This window comes from Dipodomys ordii, unplaced genomic scaffold, assembly GCF_000151885.1.
Source record: "Dipodomys ordii isolate 6190 unplaced genomic scaffold, Dord_2.0 Scaffold2, whole genome shotgun sequence".
NCBI lineage: Eukaryota > Metazoa > Chordata > Mammalia > Rodentia > Heteromyidae > Dipodomys > Dipodomys ordii.
Window position 1 is genome coordinate 23,869,191 of NW_012267218.1, and position 24,064 is coordinate 23,893,254.

General features: G+C 52.1%; 1 protein-coding gene across 5 annotated transcripts in view; it reads left to right on the forward strand.

Moving 5' to 3' along the window:
• The window catches only part of Elmsan1 (ELM2 and Myb/SANT-like domain containing 1), a 78,148-nt gene that overhangs the window by 27,605 nt on the left and 26,479 nt on the right, over nt 1-24,064 (forward strand). For 4 of the 5 annotated variants that reach the window (XR_001175077.1, XR_001175078.1, XM_013016568.1 and 1 more), the window contains exons 1-2: nt 3,587-3,947; nt 21,991-23,693. Coding sequence is in view for 3 of the 5 variants with exons in the window: in XM_013016568.1 (XP_012872022.1) it covers nt 22,242-23,693 (1,452 nt within the window). In the remaining 2 variants the exon portion in view is untranslated. Of the gene's footprint in view, nt 1-3,586; nt 3,948-21,990; nt 23,694-24,064 lie in introns of those variants that run through there. The other variant, XM_013016576.1, reaches the window with a different exon arrangement.

A 24,064-nucleotide genomic window follows, 5' to 3' on the forward strand; every position in this document is an offset into this window, starting at 1 on the left:
CTCAAATTAAGTAAAGATTAATGGTTCATTTACACACCCCATATGGCCTTCATGGAAAGATCCTGACAGGAAGAGGAATAGGAACAGGAATGCAGGCGTAGGGACTGAGGACAAAGCCTCATGTAAATCATGAGCCATGGCAGCAGGAAATTAATGGAGGTGGGTGGGTAAGTGGTGAGACCCTGGTTTCCTTGGAAGCTTCCCCCCACCCTTCTTTATAACAGCTTTATTGAGATAGAACATACAGGGCATAAAATTCGCCCTGGGAAGATTTTATGGCTTGAACCACTCCGGGCACTGCACTCTGAGCAGAGTCTAGAGAGTTGACCCAGACCTAGGAAGCCTCTATAATACCACACTCGACCTTTTGTTGGACCTAGGGTTTGGAGTCCTGATCCAGGATGCTTTGCTTCCTGGAGTATTTCTCAGCAGACACCCCTAGGAAGTGGAGTGCTATACACCTCTCTTCTTCGCAGTTTGTGGAGAAGTAGGATGGAGGAGAAAATAGCACTCTATAGGTAAGGTCTCAGGAACACCTCCCTAAACCCCTAGTCCTTACATTTCACCTTCTTGGTTGCCTAAGAGGCTTGTAGAAGAGGCTAGAGTTTCTACATCCAAAACTTTCACTTCATAAGTCAGTGATTATCTTTTTGCATTGTCTTATCTGCAGCAAGACTGACCTCCAGGGCTTTCCCAGAAAGGCCACAGCTTCCTTTCTACCTTCTCATCTGCCCACTGTTGGGAGACAGACTTCTGCCAATTGGAATTGTCTTCAGCCCTCCCTCCCCTCCTTGCTGAGGCGGCCTGCATATAGTTTAGTTGAGGTGAAGGAGTATGGCTGCTTCAAGGGTCCCTACATCTGGCCACCTGCCTCTGTTCGCTGCCTTGTTCCTGGGCCAAACCCCACAGCTGGTCTGGGAAGGGAAGAAGTCCTGGCAGGATTGGGCAGAGCAGTACTCTTTGGAGTGGCTCCCACTTCTTCCCTGGAGGCTGGGCCCTGGCTCTATGGTGGCAGGCGCTTCTAGGAATGTGCTCCCCAGCTGGGTTTTCTGGTTGGTTGGGAATGTCCCTGGCTAGTCTGCATTCTCTCTCAGGGGCCCCCTCTGGGCTAGCCCTAGGCTAACTGAAGGGGCTGGGCCTTTACAAGTCAGGATGCCTTACAGGTCTGCCGAAGAACCTAGTAGCAGTGGGCATTGGAAGCCAAGTGGCTGCTTGTTGTTTTCCTCATCTGGATGAACTGTCAGTAGGAGGGAAGAAACCAAACAAACAAAAAAAGCAAAAAGATTTTGGACCCCGCTTCTGCCAGGAATCCTGACCTTCTAGTCTCTACTGGGCCTGTACACTGCTGTCCCTCAGTTGCTTATTTCCTTACTCTGTGGGAGACTGGAAGAAGAGCAGAGAAGAGAGGTGATACATGATTGACTTGCCCCATGGCCTTGCATAAACACCCAATCTCTGCAAACTCATGTTCTTCTCTGTTGTATGAGAGGGATAAAGATCACACAGTTGTTCACTAGCTTATGGGGAAGTACTTGAGCTATATCAAGAATACTGTGTATGGATGTTTGATCTGGGAGTCTGAGCTGAGCTTTTCTTTGCAGAACTGGGTTTCCCCAGTTTTTCCATATTTCTTTTTTAAAAATCAGAGTCATGGATCTTTTTTTTTTTTTGTCCTGAGGTTTGAACTCAGGGTCTGGGTGCTGTCCTTGAAATCCTTTTTCTTAAGAGCAACACTCTACCACTTGAGCCACAGCACCACTTCTGACTTTTTCTGAGTAGTTTATTGAAGATAAGCAGTTCATGGCCTTTCTTGCCTGGGCTGGCTTCAAACTGTGATCCTTAGATCTCAGCCTCCTGTGTGGCTAAGATTATAGGCATGAGTCACCAGCACCCAGCAGAATCATGTATCTTAAACTAGAAGGTATTTCAAGAGGTCATCTAGTCTGGTTCCTGGCATAATAAGTGGTATTTTGTAGATAAGACTGTTTTAAGTGGTCATCACTTTGACATATCTGTCATAACATAGGTCAAATAAGCCCTTGTCCTTTGGATGAGGCTTCTAGGTGGTCACCAATACTCCAGCCAGTCAAGGGAAGAAGAGGGCAGATGACAAGAAAAAGTCATGTCTCTTAGGAGCAAGTTTAGGTTTTATGGGGTTTCTAGGCAGAGGGGCTATATGTTGTCTATGTCATCTACTCCCTAGGAGGGGTGAAGGCCCACGCCCTGCAGACTCAGGGTGTGCATAAGAATCCTATTCTTGGGCTGGGAATGTGGCTTAGTGGTAGAGTGCTTGCCTAGCATGCATGAAGTCCTGGGTTCAATTCCTTAATACCACATAAACAAAAGCTAGAAGTGGCCCTGTGGCTCAAGGGATAGAATGCTAGCCTCAAGCAAAGGAAGCTCAGGGACTGTGCCCAGGCCCTGAGTTCGAGACCTAGGACTGGCAAAAAAGAAAAAAAAAGAATCCTGTTCTTCTTTCCTCCCTCCCTCCCTCCCTTCCCCAGCCCCCACTTCTCTCTTTTCCCTGAGAAAGCAGAGATGTTTCTAGCTCTTAGGACTGACCTCAAGGGAAAGTGGCTACCAGTATACAGTATATTCTTTGCTGGTTTTTCCTTCAAAGGAAAATCTCTTTCTGACTCATCTTAAAAAGCAACACCAAAATGCACAGAAGGAAGAGCAAAGTCTCCTCATTTGACTTTGCCTTGGCCCTGTTAAGACCTCCCTGAGCTGAGCTGCAGAAATTGTTTCCTATCTTTTGCCACTCAGGCCAACAGGCCAGAAAAATATTTGGGGCTATTTACGGTAGGCAGGGTGGGAAATGGCCTGAATTGCTAGGCTTCAACCCAGGAGCTTTTCATCTCTTGTAAGGGCCTTGTTGGCTACTGTATAGGGGCTGGGACTGTTTGTCCGTAACCTTTACAAACTGCTGGGAGACTGGTGGGCCAGAGGTTGTTTACTAAAGTGACTTGGAGAGGATTGTGCATGATTTCCCCTCATCCAGCAGCAGCATCTTCTTTGTGGAAGAAAGCGACTTGTGTGCAAACACACACACACACACACACACACACACACACACACACACACACACACACACACACACACACACACACACTTTCCTGGCAGGCTCCATGGGTTTCCAAACATTTCGTCACCATCTCCTCCTGACCTTGGTGTGCAAGGAACAAACCGCGTGGCCTGTTGGTTCCAGCAAAGCCATTGGGGGCGCCGGCCTGGGCTGAGAGAGGGTGACAACCGACTCGGGGAGTGGAGGTGAGGTCTGCTGGAAATCCCCAGCCTGGGCAGCCACCCGAGGAGGTTTAAAGACGCCTCCCTCGGCCTTATTTGGTCGCAGGAAGTGGGCGGCGCCAGGCCTGCAGGCGGAGAGGCCGCCCGAGACAGTTGTGCTGATGAAGTGGTAGAGCTGGTTCCTGCTCGCCGCCGCGCCGCGCGCCGGCCCGCCGCTGGGCGCTCCGCGCTCCCAGCCTCGCTCAGTTGTGCAATCCTTTGTAGCACGCCAGAGTCCTCCTCCTTCGCTGTTGCCTCTCGCCCTCTCTCTGTCTCTCTGTCTCTCTCACTCTTTTTTTTTTTCAAGCTGTGAGCTCAACCGATGAGTCAGAGCCGTGCAATCCTGACACTGCATCGCAGGACTGGGGGTGACACGGAGGGAGGGAGAGCGCTCTCGAGGCGGACCGTGCGGACACAGGGCGCGCCACGGCTTGGGGGTGACAGCCCGCCTGTCCCGCCTGGGCCCTGCCAGCAAACTTCCTTGCTTTGGGAGGCGCGGGCTGGCGGAAGCCCCTTAAACGCCGTGGGGAAGGCGGCAACGACGACTGTTTGTTTTTAAAACCGGAGAGTGCGTGCAAGCGACTGGAGTCCCGGAGGCGGCTGGAAGCCAGGGCGGGCGGCGGAAGGGGGACAGCCGAGGCCATTGCTCAGGCAGGAGCGGGGTAAGTGGGGCTGCCCGGGCGGGCGGCCGAGGCCTTGCACGCGGCGGAGTGGCGGGGGGAAGGCGCGGGGGGGGGCGGTCCGGGCGCCGCGCAATCGGTGGCCACTCACCCCGCGGGGTTTTGCAGGCTTGGCCTCGAATTGGGGGTCGGGGGTCGGGTACCGGGTCGCGGGAGGGGGGGGAGGTGGTGGCGCCGTGCGCTTGCGCGCGCCAACTTCTATGGCCGGGGCGGCGGCGGCGGCGGGGGAGGCTGCGAGGGGACACGCGGGGGCCGACACGCGGAGGGGGGGCGCCGCAGCCCGCCCCCGCGTCGCCCGCACCCCGCACTCACTGGCTGCGTGTGCAGCCCAACCCCGTCTCGGTCGTGCAGCTACGCAGCTCACGCGCGGCCCCCGCCCACCCAGGCAGGGTCCCCAGCCTCCCCGAGGGGCCGCCGCCGCTGCGCCCTCCTCCACCGCAGCAAAACGTGGTGGCCGCAGGGACCCGCTGATGTGATGGAGCCCAGGCCGGGGAGGCGAGACGGGGGTGGGGGGTGAGGGTGGAGGGAGGGAAGTCGCGAGCTGTGAGAACTTGGCCTGGGATCCTCCTCCCCCCAAAAGTGGGTTTGGACGCTGTGTTGATGCCAGGGGCACTTCTAGGGGACAGAGGTGCAGCGGGGGCAGGGAACTGGGGCAAGTGCAATGGAGGCCTAGGCTGGAGCGCCGAGCGCGGGCGGGCGTAGAGCCGCCGTACCCGCGCGCCCCGGTGCTGCAGGCGCACCCCAGATCTGTCACCCGTCTCGCCCGCCCCCGCACTCCCCGGCCCCGCTGCGGCCCCGCCGAGCCCTCGCGGCGCCCGGCCGGGGATTGGGAACTCTGGAGCCCCGGTTTGCACAGCCTCCATGTAGGGCAGACTCAGTAGAATGAACCCAACCCGCCACATTCACACCGACTGGAGCATGTGTCCGGGGGTGGGGGGTGGGAGGGTGAGACCACCCAGGCCTGGGGCGGGGGTGGGGGAGGAAGGAGTGGGGAGGCCAGAGAACCTCTAGCGCCCTGGAGTTTTCAGGCTTCAGCTCTAAGGTAGAGGTGCTAGTCACCCAAAAGGGAGGCCACTGAGTCTTCCAACCTATCCTCTGGTCTGAGCTGCTGGACAGATGAAAGGGGAAGTTCCTTGCCCCATTTAAAACTTGGTTGGTCACAACTTCGGTGACTACTTCCTGCTTGCACCGTCCTGGAGACGGTGTGCCAGGCTGTGGAAGCTCACGTGCAGGTGGTGGGGGTAAGGGAGGACTAGCTGGGCCTTGGCTGGTCCTAAAGGCCACGGTGGCACGCGTTTGCAGGGGATGCTTGGCATCAGTGGCTGGGGAGGGGACACGTGTCTGGCTTCCTCCAGCAGAGGGAAACTGGCCTGAGGTTTAGATTGGCCCGTCCATGGAGTTTTAGAACTGAGGAGATCTGGTGAAAAGTGCAAAGGAGAATTATGGCGGGAAGGGGAAGCTACTTCAACCTTGGGGTCTTCAGATGATGGGAGGAAACCATCAGTCTTGCTCCAGAGCCTCCCAGGAAATGTGTGGCCCAAGTTCCTGTAACATAAGAGAAATGCTCCCTGTCCACAGGTGTTCGATGACCTCAGAACCAAAAGGAAAGGTCAAACTTTCCCAGGCTGAGAACTTCTGGGACCTCTCCTGCCTGCCCCTCTGTGTAGTGCATAGGAGTATAAACATTCAATTACTGTGATAAACCATCTCACTGCATGGCCCTGGTCCAGTCTCCACTGTAATTGTATTGGCCTCTGGCTGGTTTCTCTGGTCTGTGTAGCTCCCAGGGGCCAAAAGGGTGAAGAACCTGAAGAATCCCTCTACCCCACCTCCGGACTTACAGCTTGCTCTGGAACAGTCTGTTCTAAGTACCTGGGCAGAATCCCCACACCCTGTGACTTTGTCAGCCCCTCACCCCACTCCAGGAAAGCATGTCCTTGGAGTGCCCAGGAAGATGGAAATTTAACTTTTAAACATGGAACTTAAAAATAACCCTAGTGGGCTGCTACTTCTAATAAAGAAAAGGAAAAAAAAGGCAGCATACAATTATGTATGTAGCAGAGGGTCTCTTGTGGCTGCAGAACCCAAGGGAAAGTAGCACATTGGAGCCAAGACCACTGGACAAAGAGGCAGTGGGAGGAGAATTAGGGTGTGGTGGGTGTGGGGGATAGTGTTCTGAAAGAGAAATGACTCCATCTAGGAATCTTTGGCCTTGCAGTGGGACAGAAGAAAGCTTTGTAAATGGTAGAGTGGAGCTGGTCACCAATGGCTGGAAGATCTCTGCTTATTCTTTTAGTCCTATTTCAAATGCCATCAGTTTGGCTCCAAAGTGATGTGATAGTTAAAAACAGAGACTCAGGCCTGGATTCTTTGTTTCCTTTGTAGAGTTGCTGTAAGGATTCTGAGTTAGAGTATGTAAAACATAACTTCTACTCTAGCCTAAGCTATGTTGTTTTCACAATGCCTAGTATCCAGTAAGCGTTTAGCCTATGCTAGTTGAATGAGTAAAAATTTTCCATTAAAAAAAAAAATTGGGACTTGCCTAGCAAGTATGGAAGACTTAAAGGATCACTTAAGCTCACAGGTTTGAGGCTAGCCTGGCTACAGAGTGAGACTGTCAAAAGAAAAAAAAAAAAGATCTGGCATGCAGAGGGTCCAGTGAGCTCCTACTGCTAGAGTGTCCTTAATGCTGCACCATCTGGACCATCTGGTGTTGGTGAATCCAGTTCCCTAGCACTGTCCTGCAGCTGGCCTTCTGGAGCTGGTGTCTCGGTCATCCTGACCCCAAGGGGGCCTCACAGTGAAAGAGTTGTGCAGCCTCCTGCCTCTGGATTTGCTAAGCTGGACATTTCATGTGACCAGGCCCGGTTGGCATCCTTCCTGTGTGTGTGCACATGTACCAGTGCAGGGGCAACCGTGGGGCGCCATTCTTCCCTGACTCACTGCTGCAGACTACAGGAAATGCAGCCAGTGGTCACATTTGGCTGGAGGGATTACTTCTTCTACACCTTAGAACTTGTACCCTGGACTGGAACTAGGTGGAGTGTGCTGAAATCCCCGTTTCGTACCAAGGGATCTGCATTTGCATTCAAAGCAACATTCAGGTTACAGTCAGGCTGTGAGCTCATTTTATGAATCAGAAGCATTACGGCATAACTTTGGTGTTGGAAACTGCTCTTTGGAATCCAGATCACCCTCCCTTCCTCCACCCCAGTGCGCATGCACACACACACACACTTACATGGGTTCACACAGTCACACACTTGGGAATGGTATAGTTAGTGGGGGCATTGATTCAGATTCTAGAGCCATCAAGCAAAACTTTGTCCACACTCACTTAAAGCACCATTCCTGGATGGTGTATGCACCGTCACCCTGGCAGTGACTCTGAAGGAAGGCTGGCCCATGCATGCATGGGAATGAGGTCTGGGCAGACCCAAAGTTCATACTCCAGCTTCTCCATTCTCAATGTGGCTTTGGGGCTTGCTTAATTTCAGTTTCCTTCTCTGTAAAATGGCGAGGATAATAGTTCTTTGCACAGTTGCAGTGCAAGTTAAACAAGATTTTGCATGCAAAATGACTGACACATTGTAGATTCTCAGAACATGGTAGTTGGCATTTCACTGGTCCAGGTTCAGCTTCCTGTTTGCCTTTTGCTCCTACTGGGGAGGAAATAAAAGGGGTCCTGCCTGCTGTAGGAAAGCACTGTCCCAGGCCCCTGGGATTTGTGCAAATGAGGCTCATTTTCTAGCTTCCCAGTCTCTGGGCCCAATTCATCCACTTCCTGCTAGATGAGCCCAGGCTCTGGTGCCTTTGTGGAGGTCTTTGTCACTGAGGACCAGGTTTGAGGGCTCAGATTCCCAGAGGTCTGATTGAGCTCTGGGGAAATCTACCTTCCTGGCCCCAGGCTGAACTGCTCACATGGGTGGGAGGTGCTTTCTCCACCTAGGAGAAAGTGTCCTCTTTGCAGTCTGCCACTGTGATTTGGATGGAGGTTTGGGTGCAGTGTCCCACCCAAGACCACTTTGGCATTTCTCCAATTAAACAAGGAGCTGGGGTGAGGAGAGTACCAAGATATTTAGAAGAAAGTTGCCACAGGTCAGAAAAGAGCTGAGGTTTTCCTGAGTAGGGGTGAGGGTCTCCCTGGGGGAGGAGATTGCTGGCTGTGGTTTGTAGGGCTGGGGGCTGATGCTTCTCTTAAAGCTACCATTGCTCTTGATCTTCCTGGAATGGAGCCTGTAGCTGAGCTGTGGCCAGCCTGGAAGGTGCTCCCGGTTCTCTCCGCTGTTCTTCCCATCTTGCCTGCTGCAGGGAGTTCGTGTTGACAGTGTTTTTTTCCAGGCACTGTTTCTTCCTCCACAAGACTCCAAAGGCAGAGGAGGGGAGCAGCCAGGGTGAGGTTTCCCTTCCATGTGCTGAGAGACAGAAGTACTCTAGGCCTGCAGTCAGAAAGGGCTTCCCTTAGAAAGGGGGGTCCAGAGAAGAACGAATGTGAGCAGGTAGAGATCCCAATTCAATTCTGCTACGGCCCAAACTTGCCAGTGCTTCTGGAAGGTAAGGATCCTAGAGCTCGGGAAGGGGCTGAAGCGGGTAAAACTGGAAACTCAATAGCAGAAAGGCTCATCCTTCAATTCCTCTTCCCAACCTCCTGTAGCTTCTGGAACAAGCACCTGGCTTCTCACCTGTCTCTGCTCTGTCTGAGATCCCAGCTGATCTTGGGCTCCCCAGCTCTGGCGAGTCAGTGTAGCACTGAAAAACACTGGGATATTGAGTCCTCTAGTCCTTCACTTTCATACAAGGAAGCCCAGAGTGGCTTGATGGCTCCACTCTCCCCCCGGAGGGTGGGAAGAGGGCTGGGCCTGCCTTTGGCCCTACTAGCTTTCGGCACCTCCCAGTTTGGAAGTTGGGAGGGCTGCTGCTGTGCAGGAAGAGCCCACAGGAATACTGTCTCGGCTCCTGGGTGTGGCTCAGCCCTCAACTGGCTCCATGGTTATTTATTTGTCTGTTTGTATGTATGAGCTCTGTGGTTGGAAGGCTGGATCTGAGTGAAAACAGAAGTACCCACACTGTGTCAGCTATGCAGTATGCAGGTTGGGCCTTAGAGAGGATTGGGGGCGAAGGGGGACAAAGGGGCAGAGGCCCCTCTGCATGGTAGCTGCTGGTGCTCTCTCCGTCCCTGCCACAGGCCGGCATACTCAAGCATAAACAGCTCTTCCCTGTTGCTAGCAGCTGCCTTTCCTTGCTGGCTCTGGGCAGAAGAAGGGCCAAAAATAACCAGACGGGCACTTCCACTTGTGGGACACTCACTGTGGTGGCCTCTGGGCAGGCTTGCTTGCTTGCTTGTTGCAGGCCCAGTGTCTCTGCTGTCCCTGTTCCTACTTCCTGTGGCCACTCTTCCCCACCCTCCTCCAGGCAATGACGCTGTCCCTTTTATTGCTCTTTTAGTGGCTCATCCTGTGGGCCTGGAAGCTCTGCCTGTATTATCTGGGAAATACTCCTGGGCCCATGGTGTCCTCACAGGCCCTGCTGTGACATGGCTGTATCCAGAAGAGGCCTGTGCTGTGTGTGTTTTGGAATTTTTGCCAGCCCTCTCTCCTGGGTCTCAGATGCCTTGTGTACCCACTGAGCCCAACACTGTTGCTAGGATTTTTTGTCTCCTTGTTCTACTCTGGCCTGGCCAGCCCTGCTTTCAGCCATGTGTGGAGCTGGAAGAGACAGACCATTTCTCCCACATGGTTAGACTGCTACTAACATATCTGAGCTACCACTGCCTGGCAAAGGGGTAAGGAAATCCCATTTGCTGAGTATTTCGTGCCAAGCACTAAATCTATGTATTTCCTCATTTAATCTTACAATAACTGTAAGACAAAACTATTATGCTCATTTACCAGTAAGAAACCTGAGGCACAGAGACTGATGGTGAGGGGAGAAAGGCATGAGTCCTGTCTGACTCTTCTTACCTGACATCTCTACTCCACTTCTTCTGTTCTCATATACAAAGAGAACAGTGCTTTGCCTTTGGAATGAAGTGCTGATGGTAGGAATTTGAATACCTTTAAGCCCATTTGGAGTGAGAGTTGAGGCCTGGAAGGGGGGTGGGGGGAAAGATCCCTCTGTGCCTCCTTCTCTAGACACAAAGATGGGCAGCCGGAAGTCCAACCTTGAGCGGAAGTCCAACCTTGAGCGTTGAAGCCCTGTTTTAGAAGGCTCATTGATAGGCCTGGGGATTGTCATGCTTGTGAGTCAGTCCTGCATGGGAGGAGTGTAGATAGGCCTTCCAGGGCCCTCCCAATTGTCTTCTCCCTGCCCCTCCTGCCCCCAATACACTATGGTCTCTGCAGTTCTGAGAACTATAGGCTGGGAGTTGATGGGATCTTGGGTCTCCCTGGCTGCAGGATTTGGTCCTGGGACTTATTCCTGTTGCTGTGGCCCAGGTCCCAGAGAGCCTGGTCGGTGTGTTCTTGGGATTTAGGCTGAATACTCTAGTGTGTTATGCCACAGGCTTCTGGGTGTATTTCAGGAACAGTAAAGGATAAATCAACATAGGAGAAAAGGCCCTATAGCAGCTGCTCAGAGATTGGAGAAATGTAAGGAATGTGTAAACATTTGGCAGAGGTCCTGAGAGTGAGTTTGACGCTGATGATGTTCCAGTCTGTAAGACAGGCATTCCTCCTCAGCCCCTCTGGGATGCTCCAGGCAGCCATTCTGGGAATCTTCCTCTGCAGTTAGCAAGTTTTTGTGTGTCCTGGTCACTAGCAGCATTAGGGAACCATATTACCTTTCTTCTTCTTTTTTGTTTTTTCTTTTTTTTTTTTTTTTGTCCATTGTGGGGCTTGAACTCTGGGCCTGGGCGCTGTCCCTCAGCTCTTCAGCTCAAGGCTAATGCTCTGCCACTTGAACCACAGCCCCACTTCTGGTTTTCTGGTGTTTAATTGGAGATAAGAGTCTCACAGACTTTCCTGCACAGGCTGGCTTTGAACCTTGGTCCTCAGATCTCAGCCTCCTGAGTAGCTAGGATTACATTTGTGAGCTACCAGCACCTGGCACTTTTATTCTTTATTCTTACCCCCAAGCCAACAGACACCAACCCTCTACCTTCTACTCTTGGCCACTGGGTGCACATTGGGCTCTCTCTAGAGGTGGTCAGACATTTACTTGGGATCCTTTACTCCATATATCAGAGTCCACTGTTCTACTCCATGCTAGAGGGAGGAGATAAGCTAAACACAAATGTCAAGGACCTGGCTTGTAAAGGGCTTCCAAGTGTGAAGACCCCTGACCACAGCTTCACCAAGTCTTCTATTTGTCCTTGGGCTCAAGTGACCATGGGCCTATGATTACTTTCCCTCTAGGATATTAGTGTCATTAGCCATGAAATACAGATTTTAGTGTGGTCTTTGGACCCTAGTCTCCTCTCCCCTATCCAGGATGTACCATGGATAGCTTTGACTTAGAAATTTAAATTGTTGGGCAAAGCAGCCTGCTGAGAGTCCCAGGCTAAGATGTGGGTGGTAAACCTGAACTTCATGGGGATTTGGGACATCTGACAGTCATTGGAGAGGCTTTGTTTTTAAAGAGTTGTTAACCCAGCTGGCCGCCGGTGGCTCACACCTATAATCCTAGCTACTCAGGAGGCTGAGATCTGAGGATTGCTGTTCCAAACCAGCCCGGGCAGTCAAGTCCGTGAGACTCTTATCTTCATTAAACCACTAGAAAACCAGAAGTGGTGCTGTGGCTCAAGTGGTAGAGTGCTCGCATTGAGCTGAAGAGCACAGGGACAGTGCCCAAGCCCAGAGTTCAAGCCCCATGACCGACCAAAAACAAAAAAAAAGAGTTGTTAACCAACTATGTGCACAGGATTGAGGGTGTGGGAGAAGTGTGGCTTTGTCTTGGGGAGAAGATGTAACACCTTCCACAGGTTGGCACAGGGCTGGGAATCACTCACCTGCGGGCCTCTCCCAGCCTTCTTCCCCAACCAGGCACAGCTCTAGAATATCACAGTGATTTTCAGGCCAGCTGAAGCCACTCTGATTCTGAGAGGTGTGAGCAGCCTGGAGGCTTCTGTTCTGTTTCAGACAGCCGGGTGTGGCATCCAAGCAGGAAACTGGAGGAAGAAGTTTGTGGAAAGACCTTTGGCAGGACTTTGCTGCAGTCCTGGCCTTGTTTCTGTACTGGGACCTTAGGCAAGTGATGTGACCTATTGATTGGATTGTTTCGGATTCCTTGTTGGGAAAGGAGAATAAAATATTTGCCTTGTTGTGAGAGTTAAACAGGATTAAGAGTGTATAGAGTTATGTGAACCATACCTACACGGTAGCACCCTCAAGAGAGGTTAGAGGTCTTGGGAAAGCCTTATTTGTATGATGGAGGATTAACCTTGGCTCCAAGCATTGCTCACTATTTTGCAAAGAGGTGGGGCTTGCCTGACTTGAGGCATTGTTTATTGGAGTCCTAGACCTGAGGCCTTGCGGTCCTCCTGGCTATATATCCTACGGCAAGTTTCTTTCCTTCTCTGGCTGGGTAAGCAACCACTTCCCTTGTTATTTGGAATCATTTGAACCCTGCTTTGCCAAGTGGCTCTGGAGGTAGGTCCAAGCCATCTTCTTCATATGGTAGAAGGCCTTTATCCAGACAGATACTAACAGATGCTGCACCTTTCAGGGTACTTCTACAAGAAACCCTTTTCCTTTCCACCTGTATATCCTGTGTGCACTCCTGTTTCAGGGGCTTTTAACTAGTGTCCTAGGCTGGAGGGGAACCTGTTTCTGGGAGACAGGCTGGGATTATCTCTGGAGAAACGTTATAGACTGCACTCTGGAAATGCCCTGGGGAAAAGCAGCCTTGGGAAGGAACAAATGGCAAGGGAGAAAACCTTTGCTGGCTTTTCAAATGTAGCATTCCTTCTGAGGCCCATAAGAGTTAAATGATGCAAAGAGTAGAGAGCTAGGTGGTAGACAGTAAATAAGCATTTGACTCTTCTGCCACTTTGACAGAAGAATCTCAGTTTCCCTCTGCAGAAAGGAAAGATCCCTCTATGGGGGGTTTGTAATGTTGGCTTATGGATTAGAATTTACAAAGACATACCAGGCATTACCAAAGTGCTTGGTAAAATGTTAACGCCTGTTTTGGGGGAAGCTTTCCAATAGGAGTGCTCACTTTAATGGAGGAAATAATTGCCTGTTGAAATATAAGGCTGCAAGACCTCTTCATTCCACAGCTGTTTTAGTTCTAGGATCAAAATTGGGGTAAAAATCAGATGTGTCGGGTGAGGAATGGGCAAGAGTCTTATCTACCTAAGGCATTCACGAATACATATGAGGTCTACTGTGAAGGAAGACATGGAAAGCAATAGCTGGTGGAGGGAGGGGGCTTTTTGAGCCGGGAAACTGTCAATAGTTATTTCTAACCTTAGAAATAATTTTTTTTGGCTGGGCGCCAATGGCTCATGCCTGTAATCCTAGCCACTCCAGAGGCTGAGATCTGAGGATCACAGTTCAAAGCCAGCCCAGGCAGAAAAGTCCCCATGAGACTCTGATCTCCAATAAACTACTCAAAAAAGCTGGAAGTGGTACTGTGGCTCAAGTGGGAGAGTTTTAGCCTTGGCACAAAGAGGCTCAGGGACAGCACCCAGGCCCTGAATTCAAGCCTCAGGACCAGTAAAACATATTTTTTTGCCTTTATTATTTATTTACTTTATTATCTTTGTGTAAGTAGTTGTGCAAAAGTTGCTGTTTAACAAAGTAGTCCTAACCTTTGTTTTCTGTAATTTTCTCAAATTTATTATCCAATTTCAGCCCATTTTAATCAAAGAACATACTTTATATAATTTCAGTTCCTTTAAACTTGGCTTGATTTTTTTTTTTTTTTTTGCTGGTCCTGGTCCTGGTCCTGCTTGAACTTAGGGCCTGGGCACTGTCCCTGAATCTCTTTGTCTTCAAGGCTAGTGCTCTACCACAGCACCACTTCCAGACTTTTTTCAATAGTTTATTGGAGGTAAGAGTCTCATGGCCATGGCCTGGGCACTGTCCCTCAGCTTTTTCACTCAAGAATAAAGCTCTACCACTTTGTGGCTAGGAATTACAGGTGTGAGCCACCAGTGCCTGGCTTGTAATGGCTTTTTGATGGATGGACAAAACTTTCCTCATTTCTAAATGTCCTGTGCCTGTAGTTACCATTTTTGTTTGAAGGCTTATTTTGTCTGATGTCCAGTCGAGTCATTCCAGCACTCTTTTTGGTTTATTTACATGGTATCTCTACTGTCTTCAAATATACCATGTTTTTGAATGTAAAGTATATCTTTTGTAAACCATATGCAGTTGGGTAATCTTTTTTTTAAATTTTATCACCCACTGCTTTTGATGCATTTATATTTAAAGTAATGATTGATAAAATAGAATTTCTGTCTATCATTTTGCCATTGGATATTTTATGTCTTACGTATTTTGTTCCACTGTTGCTCCATTATTGGCCGTCATTACTGTTAAATAGGTATTTCCAGAGTATGCTATTCCTAGCCTGTAAAGTGAGACAAAAGTAAGGTTTGAATAAGATGCTGTCAGTGGTGCAGTTAAGGACTGTGCCTGACAAATAGTGCCCCATAAACATGGGCACTCATTTGGGCCTCATGCTCTGTAAGAGCCCCAGCCATCCCTATGGTTAACTGAGAGCAAAATCCATCCAGAACAGTGGACCCTTCTGTCTTCTGGGTAGGGTACAGCACACTGACAGGAAGTTCCTATTGGAGGGTGGGTAGTTATGGGTGTTGGAAAACTTTACCGTATTAGACTTAATCTCATCCCCTGTTCCAGCACCTGGCATACTTCTTTTTTTTTTTTTTGTCAGTCGTGGGGCTTGAACTCTGGGCCTGGGTGCCGTCCCTTAGCTCTTCAGCTCAAGGCTAGCACTCTAATACTTGAGCTATGGCACCACTTCTGGCTTTTTCTGCTTATATGGTACTGAGGAATCGAACCCAGGGCCTCGTGCATGCAAGGCAAGCATTCTACCACGGAGCCACCTTCCCAACCCTGGCATACTTCTTGTGAAGATGTGTCCTCCTGTTCCTTTCTTACCCCAGCCAGATCCATGAACCTCTTATGGTGAGTCTTCTGCGCACACTGAAGTTGGATACCCACACTGATGGGCAACAGAGTGTGACAGAGAAAGACTCGGTTTGGAATCAGTTAACTTGGATTAAATCTTGGCTCCTCGCTTGTGAGCTCTGGGATCTGGGATGAGCTGCTTCTCAGAGCCAGCATCTTCATGTTTCAGATAGAATAAGTGCTTCTACCAGTAAGCCATGGCCACATACCTCAGGCACACAGAGTGTGCCGATGGCTACTGTTTCATGTGGCAGATGCTTGTTACAGAGGTGTTTCCTTGGTTCCTGCGTCCCCCTTACCCCACCCCTAGTTCTTAAGTTCTTCAAAGGCAGAACCAGTGAGTGAAGACAATTGAATGGGACACCTGGTTCCCTGTAAGCAGTCTGCTGTCCTCTGCCTCACTGCCTCCAGATCCTACTGTTTCCAGCCTTGGGGCAAAAACAGATGGGACTTGAGGAAACATCATGGGATAATGCTGGAACAGAATGAAGATTCAGAAAGAGTGACAGTAGTATGTGCTCAGGGCTCCATGGAGGAGGCTGGCTTGAAGAAAGGAGATTATTAGAGTAGAGGCGAGGTTTTCAAGGCAGGAGTAGCTTCAGCAAAGACTGAAAGTCAGGGAGATCTGGATTGAGGGTAGGGAGGGTGGGAGATTACCTGTTCCTTGTGTTTATCTATAGCCTTTGAACCAGCCACCTTGCATTATGATTAATATGTGTTTCTATGTCTCTCTCTGCCCACCCACCATTTGGGAGGCTCCACAGAATAGAGACACAGTGCCTTGTCTCCCTGTCTGCCCAGTGCCTGGCCTCCAGCCAGCATTAACTAGCAAATGCTTGCTGAATGGATGAAGAGGCCTAGGCAGACTTACAGGGCTGCAGCAGGGTGTGTGGGGTGGAGGAGGAGGCAGGGCGGGCCTGGTAAGGGAGGCCCCTGTGACTGGCCTCCTTTGTATCCTGGCACAGGGCCCAGGTAGGCACTGGGGCACTCACCGGGGCAGTCAGGCCTGGACTCCACAGGGCCCTGCCCTAGACCTGCTAGGAAGCCAGACCTTTCTAGAAGAGGAGAGAAGAGCCAGAGCAGCCTCTGGTGGTGTGCATAGAGCATAAAGGGTGTTGTGAGGGGCCAGATCCAGAGGCCCCAGCAAAGCCCAGCAGGCTCTCAGCAGGGAGTGTCAGTCACTTTATTTATTGTACAGAAAGCTCACCTCTGCCAGCTAAGTCTTATGCCCTGTTGGGAAGGGTTTTCTTGGACTACCTGTGCCCATGGCCTAGGGGGTGGCATCAGCTATTCCCGCAGTAGAGACACTCACTAAGCCTGGTGACGTGATTCTCTGCTGGCTTTGCTTATGATTCTGAGTTTCAATCTGCCTCAGCTTCCACCCTGTAAAAGGGACCTAGTTATCTTGTCCTCTGCTGGACATATGACCATGTTTGTGGGACAGTAGGGGAGGGAGACGACAACGGTAGATGCGGATGCTTGGATGGAATCTGGGATGTCTCACACACCAAAGGGTTCACTTCTCACATATCCCTCTAAAAGCATCTCAGTGGTGGCATGTTTGCTGTCAAACTGCAGCCAGCTTGAACCCTGGCCAAGCTTCTGAGTCTGGCCAAGACCCTAGGACTCCCTCCTTGATCTCTTAACTGGCTTCTGTGTCTCAGAGTTGAAGTTCAGTGCAGGGAATGTTTAGGGATTCTGGATTGAGAAGAGGGTTGAAATAGGTCTCTTGCCCACTCCCCTCTTCCCTGTGACTGCAGGGCCACACCTCTTGTATTGGAGCCTTCTTCATTACTGGTTTGCAAACCTCCTGAGAACAGGGCTTATGTGTCCAGTGATCTGGAGAAATCGAGTCCTCTGGACTAGGGCTAAACTCTCAGTTATAGTAGGGTAGTGAACAAATGACAAATGGCTACTATGTCCAGGGTAAAAGTTCAGGGCCTGGACAACTCTGGCTAGCCCAAGATGGCAATTCCAGGCTATTTTCTCAGTCTAGCTGTACCCAGAGAACCAGATATCTGAGAGACAGCCTTTCAGAAAGTGAGCCTGAACTAGGGAGCCAGCTAAACCACACGGGACACCTTGTCAAAGCCCCTGGTATTCTGACCCGACCTCGACTTCGGTGTTTTAAGATTCAGCCCAGCCGTGTCAGGTCACGTGGTAAACAGATCCACAGCCCATGTTCCTGGCCATGGCGTAGACAGGAGTGGGAAGCTCATGGAGGGAGCTGGTTATTTTTCCAGGTGTTTTACATGTAGTGTAAGAGCCAGTGACTCATGGACTGGCCACTAGAGGACTTGTGTTCAGCTTTGTTTTCGAGTGCCTGTGTTGGGAGGGTGATGGGGTTCTGAGACTGGGCCTCTTCATATGATCTCAGCTTTTTGGGGAGTTCTGCTGAGCACTGGAGAGAGAGAGAGAGAGAGAGAGAGACTGGCCTCAGGACCAGGCAGGAACTGTAGCTGGACACCTGGCTATGAGTAGTGCCTTTGCCTGGGCATGCTCTGACTCACCTGGGGTGTTGTCTTGAGTGAACATTCTATGTGTGAAAGCACAAAGGCCTGCAAGCTCTGCCTCAGAGCCCACCTGGGGGATGAGGAACCAGGCATGAGGAGGTCACGTGGTGAGCACGTGGGAGCCAGCTTAAGACTAGGTGCTACACTCACAGCAAGTTCCTGTCCCTGCCTGGGGGTTAAAGAAGCTTCCTGGAGGGAGGTATGTGAGTCCTGAAGGACAGCCTGGGCCAGATGAGAAGGGTGGGAAGGTTTCCTAGTCAGATGTACAGTCTGCATTGAGATCTGGAAGCAAAACAGCAGCATCACATTGGAGGCCTTGATTGGAGGCCTCAAGCATGAGGAGACGTGCAGGAGCCAAAGTTGGCCGGGACTTGGAATTTAGACTTTGTCCTAAGATAGTCTCCTGCGTACTCAGAGAAGTGACTGTCTTGCGTTTAGGGCTTTGTCTTTATTTTCCTCTTTGCTTGGGAGATCATGAGCTCTGTCTTCCTTGTGTTGAGCTTGCAGGGCCTGAGGTTGTGCAGATTTAAGAGCAGGAGCTGGAGGCATCAGCCTCCAAGTGCTGGGGTGGGGGGAGCTCTCCAGCCAGCTCTCACCCCCGGATCAGAGCTGAGCTGTGGCCTTAGGATGAATAGCTCCTTCCTACCCTGTATGACTGACTCACAGCCATCTGGTTTCTCAGATGAACACCTGGATGAATGCCCCAGGTGACTTCTGTTGGCATCCAAGGGTGTGTGTGTATGTGTGCGTGGTGTGTGTGTGTGTGTGTGTGTGTGTTGGAGCTGCCATCCCTATTGTGCCCCAAGCTTTTCTCACACTTGCCTCTCATGAGTCTGAAACTCCTGTGTGGGTACAGTACTGCTTTCTTTTGGAAAGGGAAAGGTGTTTGTTTGTTTACCATAGATCTTTCTGAATGCTTCATAGGCCTCTGGTCACTGGTACTGACATTTGCCTGGTCTTCAGCCTTGGCAGACCTCTGGGTCTGGTCAGAAGTTGGTTGCAACAGAGAGGAGGAAGCCTGGTAGAAAGGGAGAGGGAGGGTTAAAGAAAGAGTGACAGACAGCAGGCTGCAGCGTGGGTGCTGGGCCTCATGGCGGCTGTGGGTTTCCTTTTGTAGTGTCAGATGCCCTACAGATGGTTCCAGAGGGGAGCTGTCTGCAGAGGTTCCTCCTTACACCCTCTTTCCTGCACCTCAGCTGGTAGCAGCCTTGGAGAAAGTGGCTTTCTTCCTCTTCCTCACTGAGAAAGGCCAGACAGGAGCCACCTGAGGGACAGAGGAGTGGGGGCAGGGAAGGTGAAATGGAGGAAGGGGCTATGCTCTCCTGAGTTGCCAAGTTGGGATGTGCATGAGCCCTGAGTGTTGGGACCCCCACCAGCTGTAACCACGTCTGTGCCAGGGATGGGAGTGCAGGAGCTGGAAAGGCCAGGTTCAAGGGGTGGGCCAAGATGGCTAATGCAGGTATCAGACCTCCCATAGCTAGATCTCATACCCTCACTGACCCACCTCTGTGGTGAGATCTCTGCTTCTTGTAATAGTGTGCGTCTTAGCTATGGTAGGGGAGAAAAGCCATTGAGGAGGGAGATCTGTCCAGCAAGTCCTTGGTCTGAGCAGGGTACTGTGGACAGATGGGTGCAAGGGGACCTGAGGTCTTAGAGGAGTCTGGCAAAGCTGGCTTCAAGTCTTGGCTTTGTAACATAATTGCATGCACCATAGGCAAGAAACGTAGCCCCTTCAAGCCTCCTCTAGTTCACCTGCACGGTGGAGGTTAAGATAGCAATGCTTAGTTGTGAGAATTAAAAGAATGCAAAAGCTCTTTGGGTCCTCCTGGTGCGGGCTTAGTATTACTTCTGCTATCAGTGTTTGCTGCCTGGGTGGTCTCTCCTCATTTCCCCCCTTGGCCCTCCCCCCTCCAGGTTCCCCAGCATCCATTCCTCTTTTCCCCTGCCTCATAGGGCTTGTGTGTCCTTGTCCCTGGCACTCTTACTCTCCAGAGAGACCTCTGTGGCAGGAAAGTTCTTGGGTGATTCATCCTCCCCTATACCAGGCCCCTTGATGTGTTTTAGTCAAGTCCCTGTCTCAGCTTTAGAAAACTGCTGTGGTGTTGTTATGTGTGATGACCCTTGTTGGTGAGCAATGGAAAGGAGGCAGAGCAGATGAGCCTAGCCTCTCCTTGTCTGCCTTAGGCTTCTAGTCCCTTCTTTGGGCCAGAGCAGCCAAGTCCTGGAGTCCATTTCATAGGCTTTACATTGTTCCAAACTCTGTACCAGGTCTGAGTGGCCTTTCCTTTGCCAGTATCAGGAATCCGCTGGCGCGTGTCCCTGAGCTGGCTGGCCACGTGGACCTACCCTTGCTCTGGGCCCCAAAGCCCTGCAGTGGCTCACAAATTGACAGGGCTGTGATGGGAGGGAGGCATAAACACAGGTGAGTATCCTGGGGCTCACAGCCTCCTGGAAACATGTGGTTTGCTGGGCCACCTCTGTACTGTCCCCTCTATTGCACGTTCTTCTTCCTCTCTCGCTTCTGTATCTGCAGTGAAAACGTTCACTGGGCTTAGGCAGTGTCCCAGAGAAGTGCCCAGTTCCACCTTGCAGCTTCATGGAGTTGCCCAGGGTGACTCAATCTAGGGATGGGCTTTTGGGTCTTCGCTCTGAATGGGATTGCCAATAACAACAACAAAGGGTTTAAAATCAAGAGAAAAGGCAATTTCTCTGGCCTTCCGATCTTTCTTGTCTCAGTCTACTCCCAGGTCTGTTAGCCTGGATGCTTACTAACCTGCCTCTCTCCCTCCTGGCACCTTTTCACAAATGAAGACAAAGAGGGTGTACTGGTAGGGTCTCTTGGGGTCCAAGAGCTGAGGAAGGAAATGGAGAAGTTAATTTCCTTCTGGATGCCTGGTGAAAGTGAAAGACAAGGAGGGGACCTCCAGTGAGTCAGGCAGGCCTGCAGCAGACAAGCAGGTAGGCGGCAAGTAGGCAGGCAAACCGGCCCAGGAGCCAGGCGCAGGGCTGGAGCTGCGGAAATGTGCTGAGGAGTGATAGCTTGGCAAGTTGAGGGGAGGGGCTAGTACTGGGTGTCGCCTGGACTTTGGACCCGCCCACCCTCCCTGTGCTCGGCTGGTTTCCTGGGAACTGCCTGGGCTGCTGACAAGATCTGGAAAATCCAAGGACTGAGGTCACCTGGACCTGCAGATTCATTCTCCCAGTGAGCAAGCAGGCTGAGGCCCTCTTCCCTCCTCTCCCCTCCCTGGCCAAGTAGCCCAGGACCAGAATCTTGGGGAAGAGGTGAACCATTGGACCACTACCAACTTTCTAGAGAGAAACAAGAACAACACACACACACACATACACACACACACGCACACATGCACACACGCACACACGCACAATCTGAAGAAAGAAAAAAATAAAAATACATGGTAAAATACAGGTCTGGATTTTGCTCTGTAGCAGGATGGACCTTTTTAAAAATCAAGTCTGAGGGAGCTGGGGGTGTGGCTTAGCATGCGTGAGGGCCTGAGTGTAAGCTTCAGCTTTAAAAAGAAGCTCAAGTTAGCAAAGGCAGAAAAACCAGGCACTTTACCCGGACCGAAGTTCTAGCAAATGTACCCCTCCTATTGGAGTTGGGCTATTTTTTGCCCACAGTAGCAAGGGCTCTAGCAGTAGAGGGGCAGGGATTGGGGAGCAGCAGCAGCTACTGACCCTGATGGGCTACTGAGCTAGATCTTGCCTCTAGCCTGCCAGGGCTGCAAAACGGGTTCTGTGCTAGTTCAGAAAAGACTTGGCAGCCAGAGCCCCACCTAGTAGCTCTTCCCAGGGGTGGGGCCTCATCTGCACGCCTGAGCGGGAAGGACTGAGCCTGGTCCTGAGCGCTGGACTCCGTGAGCGCCTGGCAGGACTATCCAAGAGCCATGGCGGTGCTGGGAGTGACCCTTGACCTCCCACTTATTGTGTCTGGGATGTGCTTGGAGTGTGGAAGGAGGCTTTGTCTGGATAAAGAGCCTTCTGGGTGTGGTGGGAGGATGTTACGTGGACAGATGTGTGAGAAGGGCCAGGCTTAGCTGCCCAGTGGTCCATGGCCTGGGCTAGGAGGACAAGGGAGCCCAGTTTTGCCTGTGTCACCCATTTCCCAGCTTGCTCCAGGGACATAGGCTGAATATCAGTTCTGCAGGGCACAAATGACCCAACCAAGCACCACAGCTCTGGAGCCTAACCAGGAGGTGGTGGGACAAGAGGAGAGAGGCAGCATCTCAGGTGAGGCTGCCAGTTCTCCTGCCTTTCTGGCTCTTGTCTCACTAGTGCTGCTCTGTGGCATAAGGTGGGACCTTCTTGGGGGATCTTCGGACCTCCTTCTTGCATTTATACTGGCATACCATGGTCCTGAGGCTGACACTGCCACTGTTTTTCCTTCTGCAGGCTCCCAGACCCTGTGGAACATCATGAACTGGGAAGCATAGCCGAGCCCAAGAGCTTCCAGAAGGAGGAGGAGGAGCCAGCCTTCCTCTCCCAGGACCTAACCCCTGATCCGGTCATCTAGCATCTTCCTCTGCCTCTGCTCCACCCTCACTTGGCTTCTGAACAGGGACCTGGTTTCCTGCAGGCTCTTTCCCCAGGGAATGGGCAGCTGGTGAAGGAAGTCTCAGTGCCCAGGCTCAGTTGGTCACACCATGAACCTCCAGGCCCAGCCCAAGGGTCAGACCAAGCGTAAGCGCTGCCTCTTTGGGGACCAGGAGCCAGCTCCTAAGGAGCAGCTCCCACCCCTGCAGGCCCCACAGCAGTCCCTCAGGGGGAAGGAGGAGCAGTTTCGGGGGCACGAGGCCCCCCCAGGAGCTGCTTCCACCTCTCAGCCTGTGGAGCTGCCACCTCCCAACAACCTGGCTCTGTTGAACTCTGTGGTGTACGGGTCCGACCGAACCACTGCAGCCGTGCTGCCCCAGCAGGTGGGCTCCTCCGTGAAGTGGCCCAACTCCATGATGGCTCCAGGGAGGGGTCCCGAGCACGGAGGAGGCGGGAGTGTCAGTGACAGCGGCTGGCAGCAGCAGCCGGGCCAGCCTCCACCCCACTCCGCCTGGAACCGCCTGTCCCTCTACGGTGGACCCAAAGGGAGCCCTCATCCTGGTGTGGGGGTCTCTACCTACTATAATCACCCAGAGGCACTGAAGGGGAACAAGGCCGGGGGCCCACAGCTGGACCACTATGGAAATGCAATGCGGCCCGTGATGCCGCAGAAGTTGCCTCTGGAGGTGGGGCGGCCCCAGGCACCCTTGAACTCTTTCCACACAGCCAAGAAAACACCAGGCCAGACACTGCCCCTGCAGCCCTTCCAGCTGGCTTTCGGCCACCAAGTGAACCGGCAGGTCTTCCGGCAGGGCCCACCCCCTCCCAACCCCGCCGCGGCCTTCCCGCTGCAGAAGCAGCAGCAGCAGCCGCAGCAGCAGCTGCAGCAGCAGCAGCAGGCAGCCCTGCCCCAGATGCAGCTCTTTGAGAACTTCTACTCCATGCAGCAGCCGCCCTCTCAACAGCCCCAGGACTTTGGCCTGCCACCCAGTGGGCCCCTGGGACCGTCCCACCTGGCTCACCACAGCATGGCCCCCTATGCCTTCCCCCACAACCCGGATATGAACCCAGAACTGCGCAAGGCCCTCCTGCAGGAGTCCGCCCAGCAGCCTGTGCTACCTCAGCCCCAGATCTCCTTCCCCCGCCGCTCCCGCCGCCTCTCAAAGGAGGGGATCCTGCCCCCCACTGCCCTGGACGGGGCTGGCACCCAACCTGGACAGGAGCCCGCGGCCAATCTGTTCCTACATCACTGGTCCCTGCAGCCGCCGCCACCTGGCTCCTTGGGACAGCCCCACCCTGAAGCTCTGGGGTTCCCACTGGAACTAAGGGAACCTCACCTGCTGCCTGATGCGGAGAGACTGGCACCTAACGGTCGGGAACAGGAAGCTCCTGCCATGGGCAAGGAGGAAGGTTTGAGGGCAGGGGGAACAGGGGACTGTGGGCCGGTTGTACGAGGTGGTGTGATCCAGAGCACAAGACGGAGGCGGAGAGCGTCCCAGGAGGCCAATTTGCTGACTCTGGCCCAGAAGGCAGTGGAGCTGGCCTCGCTGCAGAATGCAAAGGTGAGCTCCACACTGGGGGCTTGGCCTAGCAGGGGGCAGGTAGCAAGTGCCCCTAGACTCAGAGTAGGGCTTTTTTATTTTGTCAGTTCATTGAAAGAAATGGGAGAACTTCTTCAGTGCAAAGAACCTCTGCTCAAGGCACTCTACCTGAAGGGAAGTCCAAGTTTATTATACTACAGAGGCAGGCAGGCAGGCAGAAAGAAAGGTGTCACACACCACCCTGTTAGCTTCTTCATGCAGGATTGATTGGGAATTGAGGGAGGTGAGACCATTTCTGGATCAAGTATGCTAAAAGACAAAGAGTGTGGAGATTGCCAGGTGCCAGTAGCTCACTCCTGTAATTCTAGCTACTCAGGTGGCTGAGATTAGAG